The sequence below is a fragment of the Tubulanus polymorphus genome, chromosome 1 (genome assembly GCF_964204645.1).
Source record: "Tubulanus polymorphus chromosome 1, tnTubPoly1.2, whole genome shotgun sequence".
Taxonomy (NCBI): domain Eukaryota; kingdom Metazoa; phylum Nemertea; class Palaeonemertea; order Tubulaniformes; family Tubulanidae; genus Tubulanus; species Tubulanus polymorphus.
In genome coordinates, this window is record NC_134025.1 from 8,070,553 (window position 1) to 8,083,901 (window position 13,349).

Below are 13,349 nucleotides of genomic sequence, written 5' to 3' on the forward strand. Positions count from 1 at the left end.
TAGGGCCTACATTGTTGAAATACTACAGCATATTTTAATATTATAAAGTGGACAGATTACAAAATAACAAGTGTAAAAGGAAAACACATCAATGTATTATGCTGCAGCCAAGGCCTAAAATGGGCTTATCTAGATAGGTCAATATTACACCTCTCTGTCCAAAGTTCAGCAGTTTAATACTTTTTACTGTGTACCATATTTGATGTATTCTTTACATTACATTCTTATTTCATTTACCTAATCGGTGGCAGTGGTAAGCTTTTATAATCAGATGGGCTTTATCCAATTGTGAAACTAACCCACAAGTCAGGTTACTGACTATATTCCGGGCCTGTTTCTCTCTTATTCCTGTAGTATCTTGTATCTGAAAGGGCCAGTGTAATAGCCTAAATAGGCCATTATTAGATAGGCAATGTCTATTTTCAACTTGTTTGAATGGATGTTGGGTGCCCCTGCCATGCTCAGAGAGGATTAATATTTCAGAGATAGCCTAACTACTAATTACTACTTGTTTCAGGACCGTAACGAGTCTGGTTTGATTAGCCTGCCGGCATACCACCAATATTTATGGAAATAGGGTACCGACAACTGTCCAAATAGTTGAAATAGACATCAGAATCGGTAATGTCTATTTCAACTTAACTTGAGAGTATATCATCAAGTGGCCTACAGTCAGTTTTGGTGGTACATACCTGATAGAAGTCTTAATAGGACCAGAAAGGACTGGCAGTCGACCTAAAACATTGATATTTCATCCATTCTTCAATGTATTGAAGGATATCTTAAAAATCTGCACTGAAAGGGGTTCATGAGAGAAAAGAGACTCCATGATTTGAAAGTTTAACAATATGTTTCCATGCCTACCAACTGAAGTTTGGTATGTAGGCATGAAAACATAGTGTTAAACTTTCAAATCAAGGAGTCAATTTTCCCTTTTTAACCCCTTTCAATGAAGACTTTTTTGATATCTTTCAATACAGTTTAAAATGGATTAAAAAGCAATGTTTTAAGTCAGCTGCCAGTCCTTTCTGGTCATAATAAGACTTTAATCAGGTATGTACCATCAAAACTGACTGAGCTAGGCCACTTGATATGCTCTCAAGTCAAGTTGAAATAGACATTAGCCTAAGTTCATGATGATTTGATATTAAAAGCAATCCCTTTCTTTTTCTAGAAAATCTAAGCAGTCCACGTTACTCCCACCATAGTGAGTAACCTATCTGTGGTCTAGTTTCACGATCGGATATTTTCAAAAGCCCATCCGATTATTAAAGGCTTACCACCAACAATTAGGTAACTAACTACTCCCACTACAGCCATTTCAAACACCTTTCCCTTCTTTGACATCGGCTTGCTTCAAGTGGAACTTCCTACGAATTAGCTCAATGATGAGTGTCTCTACTGCTATATTATATGATGCTTTTACAAATCTATGTGAGAAATTTGAAGAAGTTCTTTCCATTGCTCAAAACCATGCAAAGAGTAAGTAATTGTCAATTGACTTTTAAAACTTCTATGTTTGTTGCATGGTCGATTTAAGCTCTCGATTTTGTTTCTTTATTACACTATTTCACTTGCAGCATCTGTTGAAGAATTTGGCTCTAAAAACTTCGTCAGCGTTTTACAATTGATCAATTTGTATGCCAAGTTCTTTAAGATGTAAGCACAACAAACCGTTACGTTTATTACTACCAGGGTACTGCTGTAATTTCTTAATTTCAAAGTTGCATTCATTTATTACTATTTCAGAATTGGTGTCACATCAAGGGATGAATTTGATGAACTGATCAAACAAAATTACAGGTAATTTAGAAATCTGAAAATGATTTGCTTTCTCAATTTTCTCCAGTTGGAAAATCTATAATTTTGATCTGATTTTCAGTTATGTTCAAATCAGAGATGCAGCTGATCATCTGTATGATGTTGAGGTTTGTTCACATAATTTTCAGATAAAGAATAGGCCTAACATCCAGTTTCTTTAAAGATGTCCTCAAAAATTCTTTTCTTGTGTACCAGTAGTCACTTGGTTTTCAGTGACCACTAAAAAATAGCCTAGAATATAACCATTAAGCTAAAAAAATGTGTTTCTTTTACCTGATTGTGGATCAGTTGATGATAAACTGGGTATACTTCTAGGGAAGAATCAATTTTGATAGAGTCTCCCATAGATGAAACCAGCCCAGTACTGGCTTCAAATATTTAAGTCTATCACTGAAATTATTTCTAGGCTGAATATGACGAGTTTCTAAACAGTTTAGATAAAGCTTTACTGCTCTCTTCAAGTCTGAGGAAGCTGAATATTGGAGATATTTTGCCTGAAAAGATCCCCATTACAGATGTGCAATCGAAAGAGGAGTTAGACTTGAAAGAAGTAATAAGTTCACAGAACTGTCTACTAGTGCTATTACGTCATTTTGCATGACTTCCATGACGTGACCACGTGGAACAACTTCATTCTAATAAGGTGCACATTCTATTTTTCAGCCTATCGTTTAGGTATCATCTGTTTTGCATTATAGTAGTTTCATATTTGTATTCTGTTGTTTCAGGATGAAATTGAGGCCCGGGGTCACCAGGTTGTTATTCTATCATTTGGTGCTATAGAAGGGGCGGAAATGTGGTATAACGAAGTCAAATGTCAATTTAAAATGTATACAAATCCTACACGTGAGGTAAAGTGGAATGAGAAAATAGAATTTCTTATCATCTTCTCTTTGTTTCATACGTTATCCATTTTGTCTGTCCAGATTTACCAAGTTTTTGGATTACCGAGGACGTTCAAGGTATGGTATGAACATGAAGAAAAAGATTTGTGTACATTCTTTAATTTCATTTTATGCAAAAAGCACAATGTTCATTTCTTGTTTCATATTCAGACCCTCAATTTGAAAAGTTTGATTTGGTATGCCGAGCAGGTAGCTGGTGATAGACAACTCCTTAAACCATATGAAGGAATCAAAGATGATACTTTCCAGGTACCACATTTGAAAAATCATTTTTTTTCTATTTACATAATTGGCTAATCCCTCTTGATTCATCCGTTTGATGGCCTTTCTATTACAGCTTGGTGGTGATTTCATAGTAGATCATACTAGTAAGGTTACCTTTGTCTATCGTAGTAAGACACCACCAGATAGACCAATTATTGATCAGATTTTGCAAGCTATGGGACCAAAGGTTTGTATTTTTTTTAGATAAAAACGGAAGCCAACAATTACATTTCCATGCAAGGCCATCTTAGACTGACTTAAGGTAACTGATGCGTCTTTTTTAGAAACAATGAATACTAAATCAACAGGTTATTGGCGATTTTATTTTCTGAAGAGTGTATGAAAGCGCTAGGACAAAGCCTCATGACTTCTAGAGCTGGATGGAAATAATCTCACACGAAAGTATTTCCCATTAACCTTCTGATTTTGTCATTTGGTTGTGATATCAATGAAGATGAATATATTTGTAAAAGCAACATCTTGTTTTAATAAATTATAAATTTTGATACTCGATATCTGGATTAGTTTCTTATTTCATGGCTGAATAAAGGCTCATCTTGTTTCTTTCTACATATTAATTTTGGTTGATAATGAATAATCTAATTGTGTATAATCTGAATTGGAAAAACTATTGTTAGAACTCCATTAAATAATTGAGTTAAGATCTGACTGGGACAAGAACTAATTTTAACTCGAGAGATGACTTGCACTCACAAATCCTGATAGATTCTGATTGATCCTGGTAAATGGAACACACAATTATGAAACCTGGTTCACTTGTAATGCTAAGAAGCAATTCAGTAAACTCCTCTCAACTAGAATACTTTCAAGTCAACAAATATTAAAACCATTGTAACAAAATGTAAATTAAATTCCATTTTCTAATTCAAATTATTGCCTTAGTTCAAAAATGACTGCTCCCAATTGATTCAGTCTGTTGTACTATATCCAACTTCAAAGCTTCAAGAACACAAACTTCACCCGAGTGGGCTAAAAAGCTAATTGACGAGTCAATGAGTAAAATAACCTCGACATTTATTCATACAATTGGTAACTACATTCCAGCTCTTGAAAGTTCACTTCTCGAAATATAAGCTAACGCAAAGTCATTCAGATAGTTATCATGGCGCTCAAATATAATTTATATGCATTCAAAGCAATAAATAGTTTTAACAACAATCATTAAGAATTCCAGGATACTAAGGATTACACACAACTGAATTGGGTTTTTTGAAAAAATACCATTAACATACATGTACTTTCATTGTTCAATCGATCAAAATGCATTTAACATATATATTTGAATATTGCACTTAGTCTAAGAGTTACAGTACTTGAAACTTAAAAAGCCACACGATATACTTCATACCATAACAGGAATAAAAGAATACATGTACCTCTTAGAATTCATGACATTAAACTGAATATGGTCTTAAATATCTATGTACAATTTAATTCTATCCAATAAATATATGTTTTGATATCCAATAGTTTTAGGGCAACAGTATGCGAGTAAATTTTTCTGGCGATGAGACAATCACAGAAGATAGCACACATATAAGGCAGATTCTCTAGGATGAACTGGAGACCGCTAACTTTTTTAAATGGTCCATGAAAACTTGAAGACTTACATCATCCGTCAATACAGGTGCACCACCCTCCTAGAAAATAGTTAAACAAAATTTCTCTATAATTGATGAGCACAGAATCATCATGGTTAAACTGATTATTTTTAAAAGACTGCATACAAACTATTCTGATTCTAAAACCACCCCGGTAAGCTTAAGTATGCACATACATATAATGAATAAACCATAATATCCATTAGCTATTTGATATTCTTCATTTTCTAAAATCAAGATTCATGCGATGCTATGTAGTAAAAGTGGATAGGGATGGAAGATTAGAATGATTTTTGATAAAAGTAGAAAGGCTGAATCCCAAGAAATACACCATCAACTCCAGTCAGACACCAATATCTTTTGGCATATCATAGGAAATCCATTAGAAATATTTGCAATATGATATATTCGCAATATATTCTTAAACGATTTCTTCATTTTAATGAACAAGTTTTCTACAGCCAAAAACCATGAGGCTAACTATCATATGATATGAAAACACAAAAACCCGTGAAATGACACGTGTACTAACTTCAGTCGGCTGAAAATCATCAAAAGTAAGATATTAAATTATTAATATTAAATCATCAATGCGTCAAGTTATCACTTCCCATACATACAAAATAACAAAACAAGATGTTTGGTGTACATAAAGAAAAGCCATAAAATGCAAACAAAAATGTCATAAGGCCTTGGAAAAAGTAGTATGAAATTATAAAAGATTATCCATTGATTCACATACCTGTCCCCAAGTGTACATATTGTTATGAGTCTGGGAAGGATTCACTTTAGACAACAAGAATCTGGCCTGTAAATTAAATACGAAGGAGGAATTTAGACATCATGCAATAGAATAAACATCATTATTAAGGTAAGCGATGTAAATAATGGTTAACTATATACCTGGGAACCGCCTGCTTCTGTATCGATGTAACGAGGCATCGGAAATCGGGTTTCTAAAATATCTTGCGCGTCGTCTACAGGTGCTTGTAACAGCTGTTTGAAGTTGTCATACTCTGGCAGATTGTGGTAGCCTTCTTTTCTCCACTGTGACATTATCTGAAACGGAAGTATCAGATGGTTTTTACAAATAAAATCTAGACAACCCTTCAATGTTCATAGCTTAAGAGAAGAATGAAATAAAATGAGCATAAATGCATTACCTCTCCATGATATATAACTATCTGGAAGAATGTGTCCATTAACAATATTCTGTCCGGCTTGATACTGTCACTGTCCAATAACACAGGCTGAATAGAAATGGAATTGAAAATTCAAGCATTGTCCTATATCCTGATTTACCGGTAGATGAAGTCTGATGCCTACCTCTGGTACTCCATTAAAGGAATATGAATAGAGGATTGGTTGAATCATAATTAGTGACTGAACAAGATCTTCCTTATTTAAACTATGCCTGTGAAATGAAAAATGGAGATACTGGTATAGCTGGATTCTTCAGTAGAAATACCTATAGATCCTTAAATTTCAGCTTTCATACCTGTAATACGATGTTTCATCCGGGCTGTTATTAAAAACTTGAAGAAACTGGGATCTTCGTAAGTGGAACATAAATTGAGGATAAAGTGAAAATTGTTCAGAAAATCGAAAACTGTTTTGATCATCCTTGTGATAGTCCCCAAATTTTTGGCACTGAAAAGAGCACAATAGTTTAATTATCTATAAAATGAAGTTCTTGGATTTCAACAAAAATTTCGGAATAAGATCTCAGATATTATCATCAGTGATACATACCAATCTAATAAGCATTCTATCGAGCCATCGAAGCACATCTTGCACATCATCGGATTCAGCTCTAAACATGGCCATTCTAGCCATTAACACTGCTGCAGCTTCCTGATCAAAACCAGCAGCTACATGTTGTATATTTACTGACGCATCAACCCAGCTGTAAATATACATACATTATTTTGTACTGCTACATAATTTGTAGATGATTGTCCGCAGCAATAAAGAACCACAAGGCTTTACATGATTTGAACTAACCTTCTAGATAGTGTAGTTACTCTAACCCTTCTCTGTCCACTTGAATGTTGATACTGCGTAACGAATTGAATATAACCTCGTCCACTTTGAGGTATAGGAGCATTGTGCTAGAGAAATGTAAGGATGAAAAGGTAAGGAAATCCAATAAATATGACTCTTGAAAACGTCTTGGTTTCTCTGTTACCTGATTCACCACTTCAAAGAATACGCCCAAAGTAGTGTTAGGATAGATTCCACAGATCTTCCATGAAGCAGTATTTCCGACACCTATTTCCGTATCAGCTACACATTGATTTTTATTGTTCAACGATATACATGGTCCAATTGCGCCGCAAACCTTTAACTCACGAGAAGTCTGAAACAAATTATCAAAGATGTATGAATTCCAACCATTTCTTTCTTTTCACAAATAACTGCGAGGCTTTAATTGTACCCACCTTCACTTCTAACGTTGCACCGAATCCCATTTGAAATTCTCCTTTTGAATCTCTTTTGAAAACTCTCTGGAAAGTCTGTTTGAACAGCGACGTGTTGAAGGAATCACCAAGCACCATGTGACCTCTGCAAAGAAGCGGTAATAAATTTATGATGCACATTACTTCCCCACAGTCCTTCTCGTAACCTTTATCAAGATCAAAATTGTATTATGACTTATAAAACCTGTATGTACATAAGAATCATAAGATGCATAAAATAAATCATTATCATCATTACTCTGCATAACTACGATTTGAAACCGGCGAGAAATCTTTAAAACGTACCCAGTTAAATTACAGGAATATTTCATTTCATGTAAACCAGTCTGATCCAAAGCGCAAGAATACAAATCAACCAAATGGCCATTATTTGCTGCCCGATTTGCCAATCCTTCATAAAACTAAAATGATATACCGGTACATGTAGAATTAATATGCATAACATCATTAACAAACACATAACTGATGACGTTGTACTCAAAAAACTATGACTTAGGGAATATACCTTCATTGCCTTCTTCATATACTTGCAGTTATCTTTTTCAATATCATGATGCGATCTGATTGGATGTTTTAGTTCATCGCCGACTACCATTCCAGGTCCTTGCGTGCATGGACCACCAACAAACATCATAATCCGAGCTCCAGTATTTGGGTAAGTGCACTGATCAAATCAGAGAAATATAATTATACAGTAGTTATATCATTGTACATGGTTCACAATGATAAGGTAAAAGCTATCCTTAAACATACCTCTAACAAGCCAACAGCAATAGATAAGGCAACACCAGTTGATCTGAGAGGTCTCTTCCCCTGTGCAACAGGCCAAGGATCACCTTGCAATTCTCCTAGTAAATCAGTCAGTGCCATGTCACATTTGTGGACAGGTTGCAAAAATCTTCAAAACATTCAAATACAGCCTCAATGAAAAATCTGAATACTGGTAACAGTGATTGATATATTTGGCAATATATTTAGTTACCTGTTTGAAGGTAACTGATCGTGTTGTTGATGATGTCCTTGTTGACCAGGCGCTGGTCCTCTGGGTTGGACACCTTTTCCAATACCAAGCATTTCCTAAAAGTCAGTTGATTAACTATTGAAAACTTTTCACCAAAACACTGGCAGTAGACTTTTCGTATGTCAGGCTGAAAACTCACCTGAATCTGCTTAGCATTTAGATCTTTTGTTCCTCTGAATACGTAACTCTTTGAGCAGCCTTCACATCCAAGTTCGTGAACCTGAATCATCTTTCCATAAGTTATCAATCCGATGAGGGCATTAGGAGGCAACAGACTAAGAGACATCTGCAGAGACTCTTTCACCGCTTGAAGATCTTCTTCATCCATACAAGTGTCGAGGACAATCAGATAAACAGGAGGATGGCACGTTGCTCTCTAAAATATTTTATGCTATCATTTTGAACAATTTCTAGGATACAAGGGCGTTTAGATAAACATGAAAATATTCAGCTTACCATTAATGTATATTCGATGGTTGAAAATTGAGGGATGATTTCTGCTGGTTGATGCTGTTCAGTAATGGCAGCATATTGAGGTGGGAACTGAATATAAAACATCATCCATGCAAAGTATCATAATATCTTTTAAATGAATTAGCAATTGCTCTGAAGATGGCAAAGATAATCTTACTGGATTTCTGTTAAAGCAAATGTTACATGTCCATGTTTTTGATCTGTAATCAACTTGGCTACAAGAGAATGAAGAATTTTGCAAAACAAAGTTATACACATAGTAAACAAGAGGTATTATGAGAAGTATTGAAATGGTCTGTATTAGGCAAATACTCAATATGCTATTGATTACTTAGAAGTATACCTATTAGAATTAGATGATTTAGGCTACCTGAATGGATTCAAAACGGCTCTGCATGATGGCTTAGTACACAGCACTGGGTCGTATTGGATAGGTGGTAAATCTGGTCGTTCTTTCAGTGGTGTATACAGACATCCTAATGGTACAACCATACGCGTAGCTTCCAATCTACTCGAAGGCCAAACGTTCCAACTTAAACGAACTCCATCCCTATCTTCATTTTGTTGAATAAATTCTTGATACGTCGTCATTCTTACGTTGCCTAAATAAATGTGACGAAATGAAAATGGCAGATGCTGAACAAACTATAAAGGCCTTCACAAACAAACTACAAAAATATTCAATCATCTATATATTTCCGAACAAATCATATCCATCCAATTCTATAATGCAACAGATAACAATAGTACATTAATGGATGTGATGATTTAAAAATCTATCAATCGCTTAACAACTTAAATAATGACGCGTGTTGAGTGAGGTATCATACTGTCAGTGTACCGGTATGACGTTTGACTACGTCGCTACGTCGTCATCCCGAACAAGGAAATGAAATTCTTCATTAAAATAAGGTCCTTTTCAGAATACACAGCGTCTTTTTTGCTGTTAATGTTGATACAAGTATTCAGCCTAAATACTAAGGAACTCGGAAAAATAACTCTAAAACTAAGGAAACTTGTACTTACCTTAAATAATAGCAGAAATCAACAACAGTTGACTACTATCAAAACAATCCTGCCACGTCCAATACTTGTCGCACAGATTTCTGCCACGTCTGCATGCAGCTTATGTCTGAACAGCTCAATTATCAAAACAATCATTCTAAAGAATTGATAGTTTAATTGACGAATAAATATTGAAGTTATCGAAAATATTCTAAATATCGTATCATTAGCAAGTTTAGTATAGTATCGTTTAAAGTATTGAAATCGTTGGTACATAACTTGCCGCAATAGTACGAAAATTTCAGGATTCGAACCCCATTTCATAATCATAAGTAACCAATCAGAGAAGAAGCGCGAATGTCGTAGTACGCACAGCGTATTTTGATTGGCCACCATTTGATCTTTGCTTTTCGAAAATACGAATCTGCTGCTTATAAAGCTCACAAATCCAAAGAAAACGTCATATTTCTTCAAAAATGTCTCCAAGAACAGGTTATTCCTAAATCTCTGAATTGGTTGAATAAATTCAAATCAGATCAACCATTTTCAAATGAAGCAGCATCTCATCTAAGACATTGCATTTTTGAAGCAAAAGAAACTACCAACTCCAATTTCTATAAAATGCGACAAGCAGAACGTTTTCTCAGACACCATATACCTGATGGTTTCCTTTGGCACTCTCTCCATTCGGGCATCAAGAATCTTTGCGCGGTACATCGTCTAAAGAAAAATTCGCATTTCTCTTCCATTCTGAATAAATTAATCGACAACAGCCCTTGGACCAAATTTTGCGCTACTGATAATGTTGTCAATCTATCTTCGGCTAAATTAACCAAAACACAAATTCAAGTTCTCGGTTTAGGATTAAATTTTTCTCTCCCGCATAGAAAACAACACATTTTGGATTTCGTTGAACGTATGGAAAGATCTCCTCCGGCTAGTTTTCAATACAATTTTATATTCATGAATTTGGACACCATTTGGAATACCCTTCAAGGTCAATCTAATCAGTTCTTTCCTCGGAGATTTTCGATTGCTCTCCAGGAACTTAAATCCATCAAAACCATCCGCATCTCCAAGGCTGATAAAGGCGGCAAAATTGTTATTCTAGATTTGATCAATTACAATTCTAAAATGATTGCTATTCTCGGTGATTCCAATTTCTACAAATCCATCAAAAACAACCCTTTGAAAAAGATGCAATCAGCTTTTAATTTAGGTTTAAAAAACATCTCTAAGAAATTTCCTGACCATTCGGACTTCATCTCCAAATTTAACTCTCGGCTTCCAAATCTTCCTTATGCTTATGGTCTTCCAAAAATTCATAAACCCAATTCACCGTTAAGACCGATCATTTCTAATATCAATTCTCCATCATATCGGCTCTCCAAATATCTGGCTAAAGTACTCTCCCCGGCTTTGGGTACTTTTTCTGATTCTCACATTCGTCACAATATGGATCTTTTAGACAAACTCAAAAATCTCAGACCTAATGGACAAAAATTTATATCTTTCGACGCTGTTTCCTTGTTCACTAATATACCATTGGAACCAACTCTCAATTTCTTAAGAAGAAAACTCCCGGACTCCAATCTTGATCTCCCTATTCCTGTAGAATGCTTACTTGAACTTTTGGAACTCTGTACTACCAATTTATATTTCCAATTCCAAGACAAATTCTATGAACAAATTTTCGGTTTCGCTATGGGTAACCCATTATCCCCGATTTTGGCTAATCTTTTCCTTGAACACTTTGAATCCGAAATTCTCCCTAAGTACGCTGGCTCTAAACCTAACTTTTGGATTAGATATGTTGATGACATTCTGAGCTTAGTTTCTGATAATTTTGATCTTACCTCTTTTATCGACTTCATCAACTCCCAATATCCATCTTTGAAATTCACTTTTGAATGGGAACAAAATGACAAAATTCCTTTTTTAGATGTTCTAATAAAGAAGTTTCCAGTTTCTAGGCGCCATTTTGTGGCGGTCCCTCGAGGTCCCCATTGTTGCGATGATTTGCGCTCATTTTTAAAACATAAGTTTAGATTGAATATCATATAGTTCTGCAGCCCCTTGCTCGACGAAATCAATTTATACACCATTTTAAAGGAAATGAAATGCAGATATTTGCTGGCGATTCTTTGAAAGCAAAAATTGAGAACAGTGACGATGTGAAACCAAGGACCGCATATCTTAACCGTGCGTAAAAGAAACCGCAATATCTATTAATTTTGAAATATCTAAGTATCTCTTGAAGCTTTATTTCCAATTTTCACAGAGGTTAAAGGGGGTAATTTGCAGTTTAAGCCTGCGTTAAAATCTTTTGAATATCTTTTCTGACGACTGATCTGTACCCGCTTGAATTTGAGATTACGCGCAAAAGGGGTCTCCCACTGCGCATTGCAATTTCACTGAACATTGAGATTTGCGACAAGAAATCTTTAAATGCAATTTGATTTCTTCACATTTTCCATGGGGATATTTTGAGATGATAATCCATATCTTGTTTGTACCGTATTTTGGCGGGGGCAATTCGTTTAGCTGGTTTCGGGGTCCGGTTTGTCCCGCTATTGAAGTTTGAACGGCCCAGTTGAGGAATTGTCGTATACAGCCCATCCAGCCTAGCGCCGATTTTGTGTTCGGTGAAATCAAACGTTTTAGAGTCGATGGTGAAATGTGCCAGTCAATTTAAACGCTTAGGACATATTTAACACATATCCCTCTCTGGTAATCCCTCATTCTGGGATCATACGATGAATTTACTGAATCTCAACCTACTTGCTGGAAAACATCGACCAGAAAACCTTACTGATATAAAATTCCAATATAATATTTAAAGGGGTTCAGATCTGTCCCCCATTTGATATTCTGTTTTAAGGGGTCAACGTCCAGTTTGGCAACTTTCAGCTGCGCCACATATTCAAAAATATATAAAAACTTAGAATTTTTTTCTAGTGTCCAACCATGAGTGGTACATTCGGTTGAAACGCAAATTAGGTTCTCAACTAGGCCACATTTGCAACCAACACGGAAAGTCCCCACTCTTACAAGAAATCCTTTAAATTTCCCAACGCTACAAAACTCGAATTCATCAAAACACTCAAAGTCCATTTTCAACCATACGAAAATAAAGGTAATATATAACCATCAGAAGCAATGTTAGTAATTACAAACCAGTATAAAATCTTATTTCTGCGATTTCTTTTCACAAATCTCAATGTTCAGTGAAATGGCGGCGCGCAGTGGGAGACCCCTTTTGCGCGTAATCTCAAACTCAAGCGGGTACAGATCAGTCGTCAGTAAAGATATTCAAAAAAATTAAACGCAGGCTTTAACTGCAAATAACCCTCTTTAAGCTCTGTGAAAATTGGAAATACAGCTTTAAAAGATACTTAGATATTTGAAAATTAATAAATATTGCGATTTCTTTTACGCGCGGATAAGATATGCGGTCCTTGGTTTCACATCGTCACTGTTCATCATTGTTGCGTTCAAAAATTCCAAGAATCGCCAGCAAATATCTGCATTTCATTTCCTTTAAAATGGTGTATAAATTGATTTCGTCGAGCAAGGGGCTGCAGAACTATATGATATTCAACCTAAATTTATGTTTTAAAAATGAGCGCAAATTATCGCAACAATGGGGACCTCGAGGGACCGCCACAAAATGGCGCCTAGAAACTGGAAACTTCTTTATTCACAATAAATTTTCTCATTTGATTTTCTCAGTCTACCGTAAACCTATCAACGCCGA

General features: G+C 35.4%; 2 protein-coding genes across 5 annotated transcripts; one reads left to right on the forward strand and one right to left on the reverse strand.

Annotated features, from left to right (window-relative positions):
* Nucleotides 1-145: 145 nt before the first annotated feature.
* On the forward strand, nucleotides 146-3,497 carry LOC141915480 (uncharacterized). Of its 4 annotated transcripts, XM_074807028.1 has the most exons (12): nucleotides 163-253; nucleotides 518-578; nucleotides 1,175-1,482; nucleotides 1,581-1,659; nucleotides 1,750-1,803; nucleotides 1,883-1,928; nucleotides 2,228-2,464; nucleotides 2,550-2,672; nucleotides 2,748-2,783; nucleotides 2,877-2,975; nucleotides 3,064-3,177; nucleotides 3,275-3,497. In XM_074807028.1, the coding sequence occupies exons 3-12, from the start codon at nucleotides 1,386-1,388 to the stop codon at nucleotides 3,281-3,283; spliced, it is 894 nt and encodes a 297-aa protein (XP_074663129.1). In that variant the 5' UTR covers nucleotides 163-253; nucleotides 518-578; nucleotides 1,175-1,385; the 3' UTR covers nucleotides 3,284-3,497. The 4 variants fall into 4 exon arrangements, with proteins under 4 accessions (XP_074663130.1, XP_074663131.1, XP_074663132.1 ...); XM_074807029.1 differs by lacking the exon at nucleotides 518-578 and having other exon boundaries at nucleotides 146-253; XM_074807030.1 differs by lacking the exon at nucleotides 518-578 and having other exon boundaries at nucleotides 151-253; nucleotides 1,317-1,482.
* A 511-nt stretch (nucleotides 3,498-4,008) lies between these two features.
* Nucleotides 4,009-9,707, reverse strand: LOC141915464 (protein transport protein Sec23A-like). Its single transcript, XM_074807005.1, has 19 exons — nucleotides 9,614-9,707; nucleotides 8,958-9,189; nucleotides 8,745-8,802; nucleotides 8,570-8,656; nucleotides 8,253-8,489; nucleotides 8,075-8,169; nucleotides 7,846-7,990; nucleotides 7,598-7,756; nucleotides 7,378-7,493; nucleotides 7,054-7,177; nucleotides 6,801-6,971; nucleotides 6,617-6,723; nucleotides 6,365-6,518; nucleotides 6,111-6,262; nucleotides 5,939-6,026; nucleotides 5,776-5,862; nucleotides 5,516-5,671; nucleotides 5,355-5,420; nucleotides 4,009-4,651 (listed from the first exon to the last, which is right to left on the reverse strand). The coding sequence occupies exons 2-19, from the start codon at nucleotides 9,176-9,178 to the stop codon at nucleotides 4,562-4,564; spliced, it is 2,313 nt and encodes a 770-aa protein (XP_074663106.1). The 5' UTR covers nucleotides 9,179-9,189; nucleotides 9,614-9,707; the 3' UTR covers nucleotides 4,009-4,561.
* Between the last annotated feature and the right edge of the window lie 3,642 nt (nucleotides 9,708-13,349).

Excerpts from the sequence above, each read along its gene's own strand:
- LOC141915464 (XM_074807005.1), bottom strand. The coding sequence starts at position 9,178 with ATGACGACGTATCAAGAATTTATTCAACAAAATGAAGATAGGGATGGA. Across the intron at positions 7,178-7,377 it reads TATTCCTGTAATTTAACTGG|AGGTCACATGGTGCTTGGTG; the intron begins GTACGTTTTAAA and ends GCTTCTTTGCAG. Across the intron at positions 4,652-5,354 it reads ATATGTACACTTGGGGACAG|GAGGGTGGTGCACCTGTATT; the intron begins GTATGTGAATCA and ends ACTATTTTCTAG.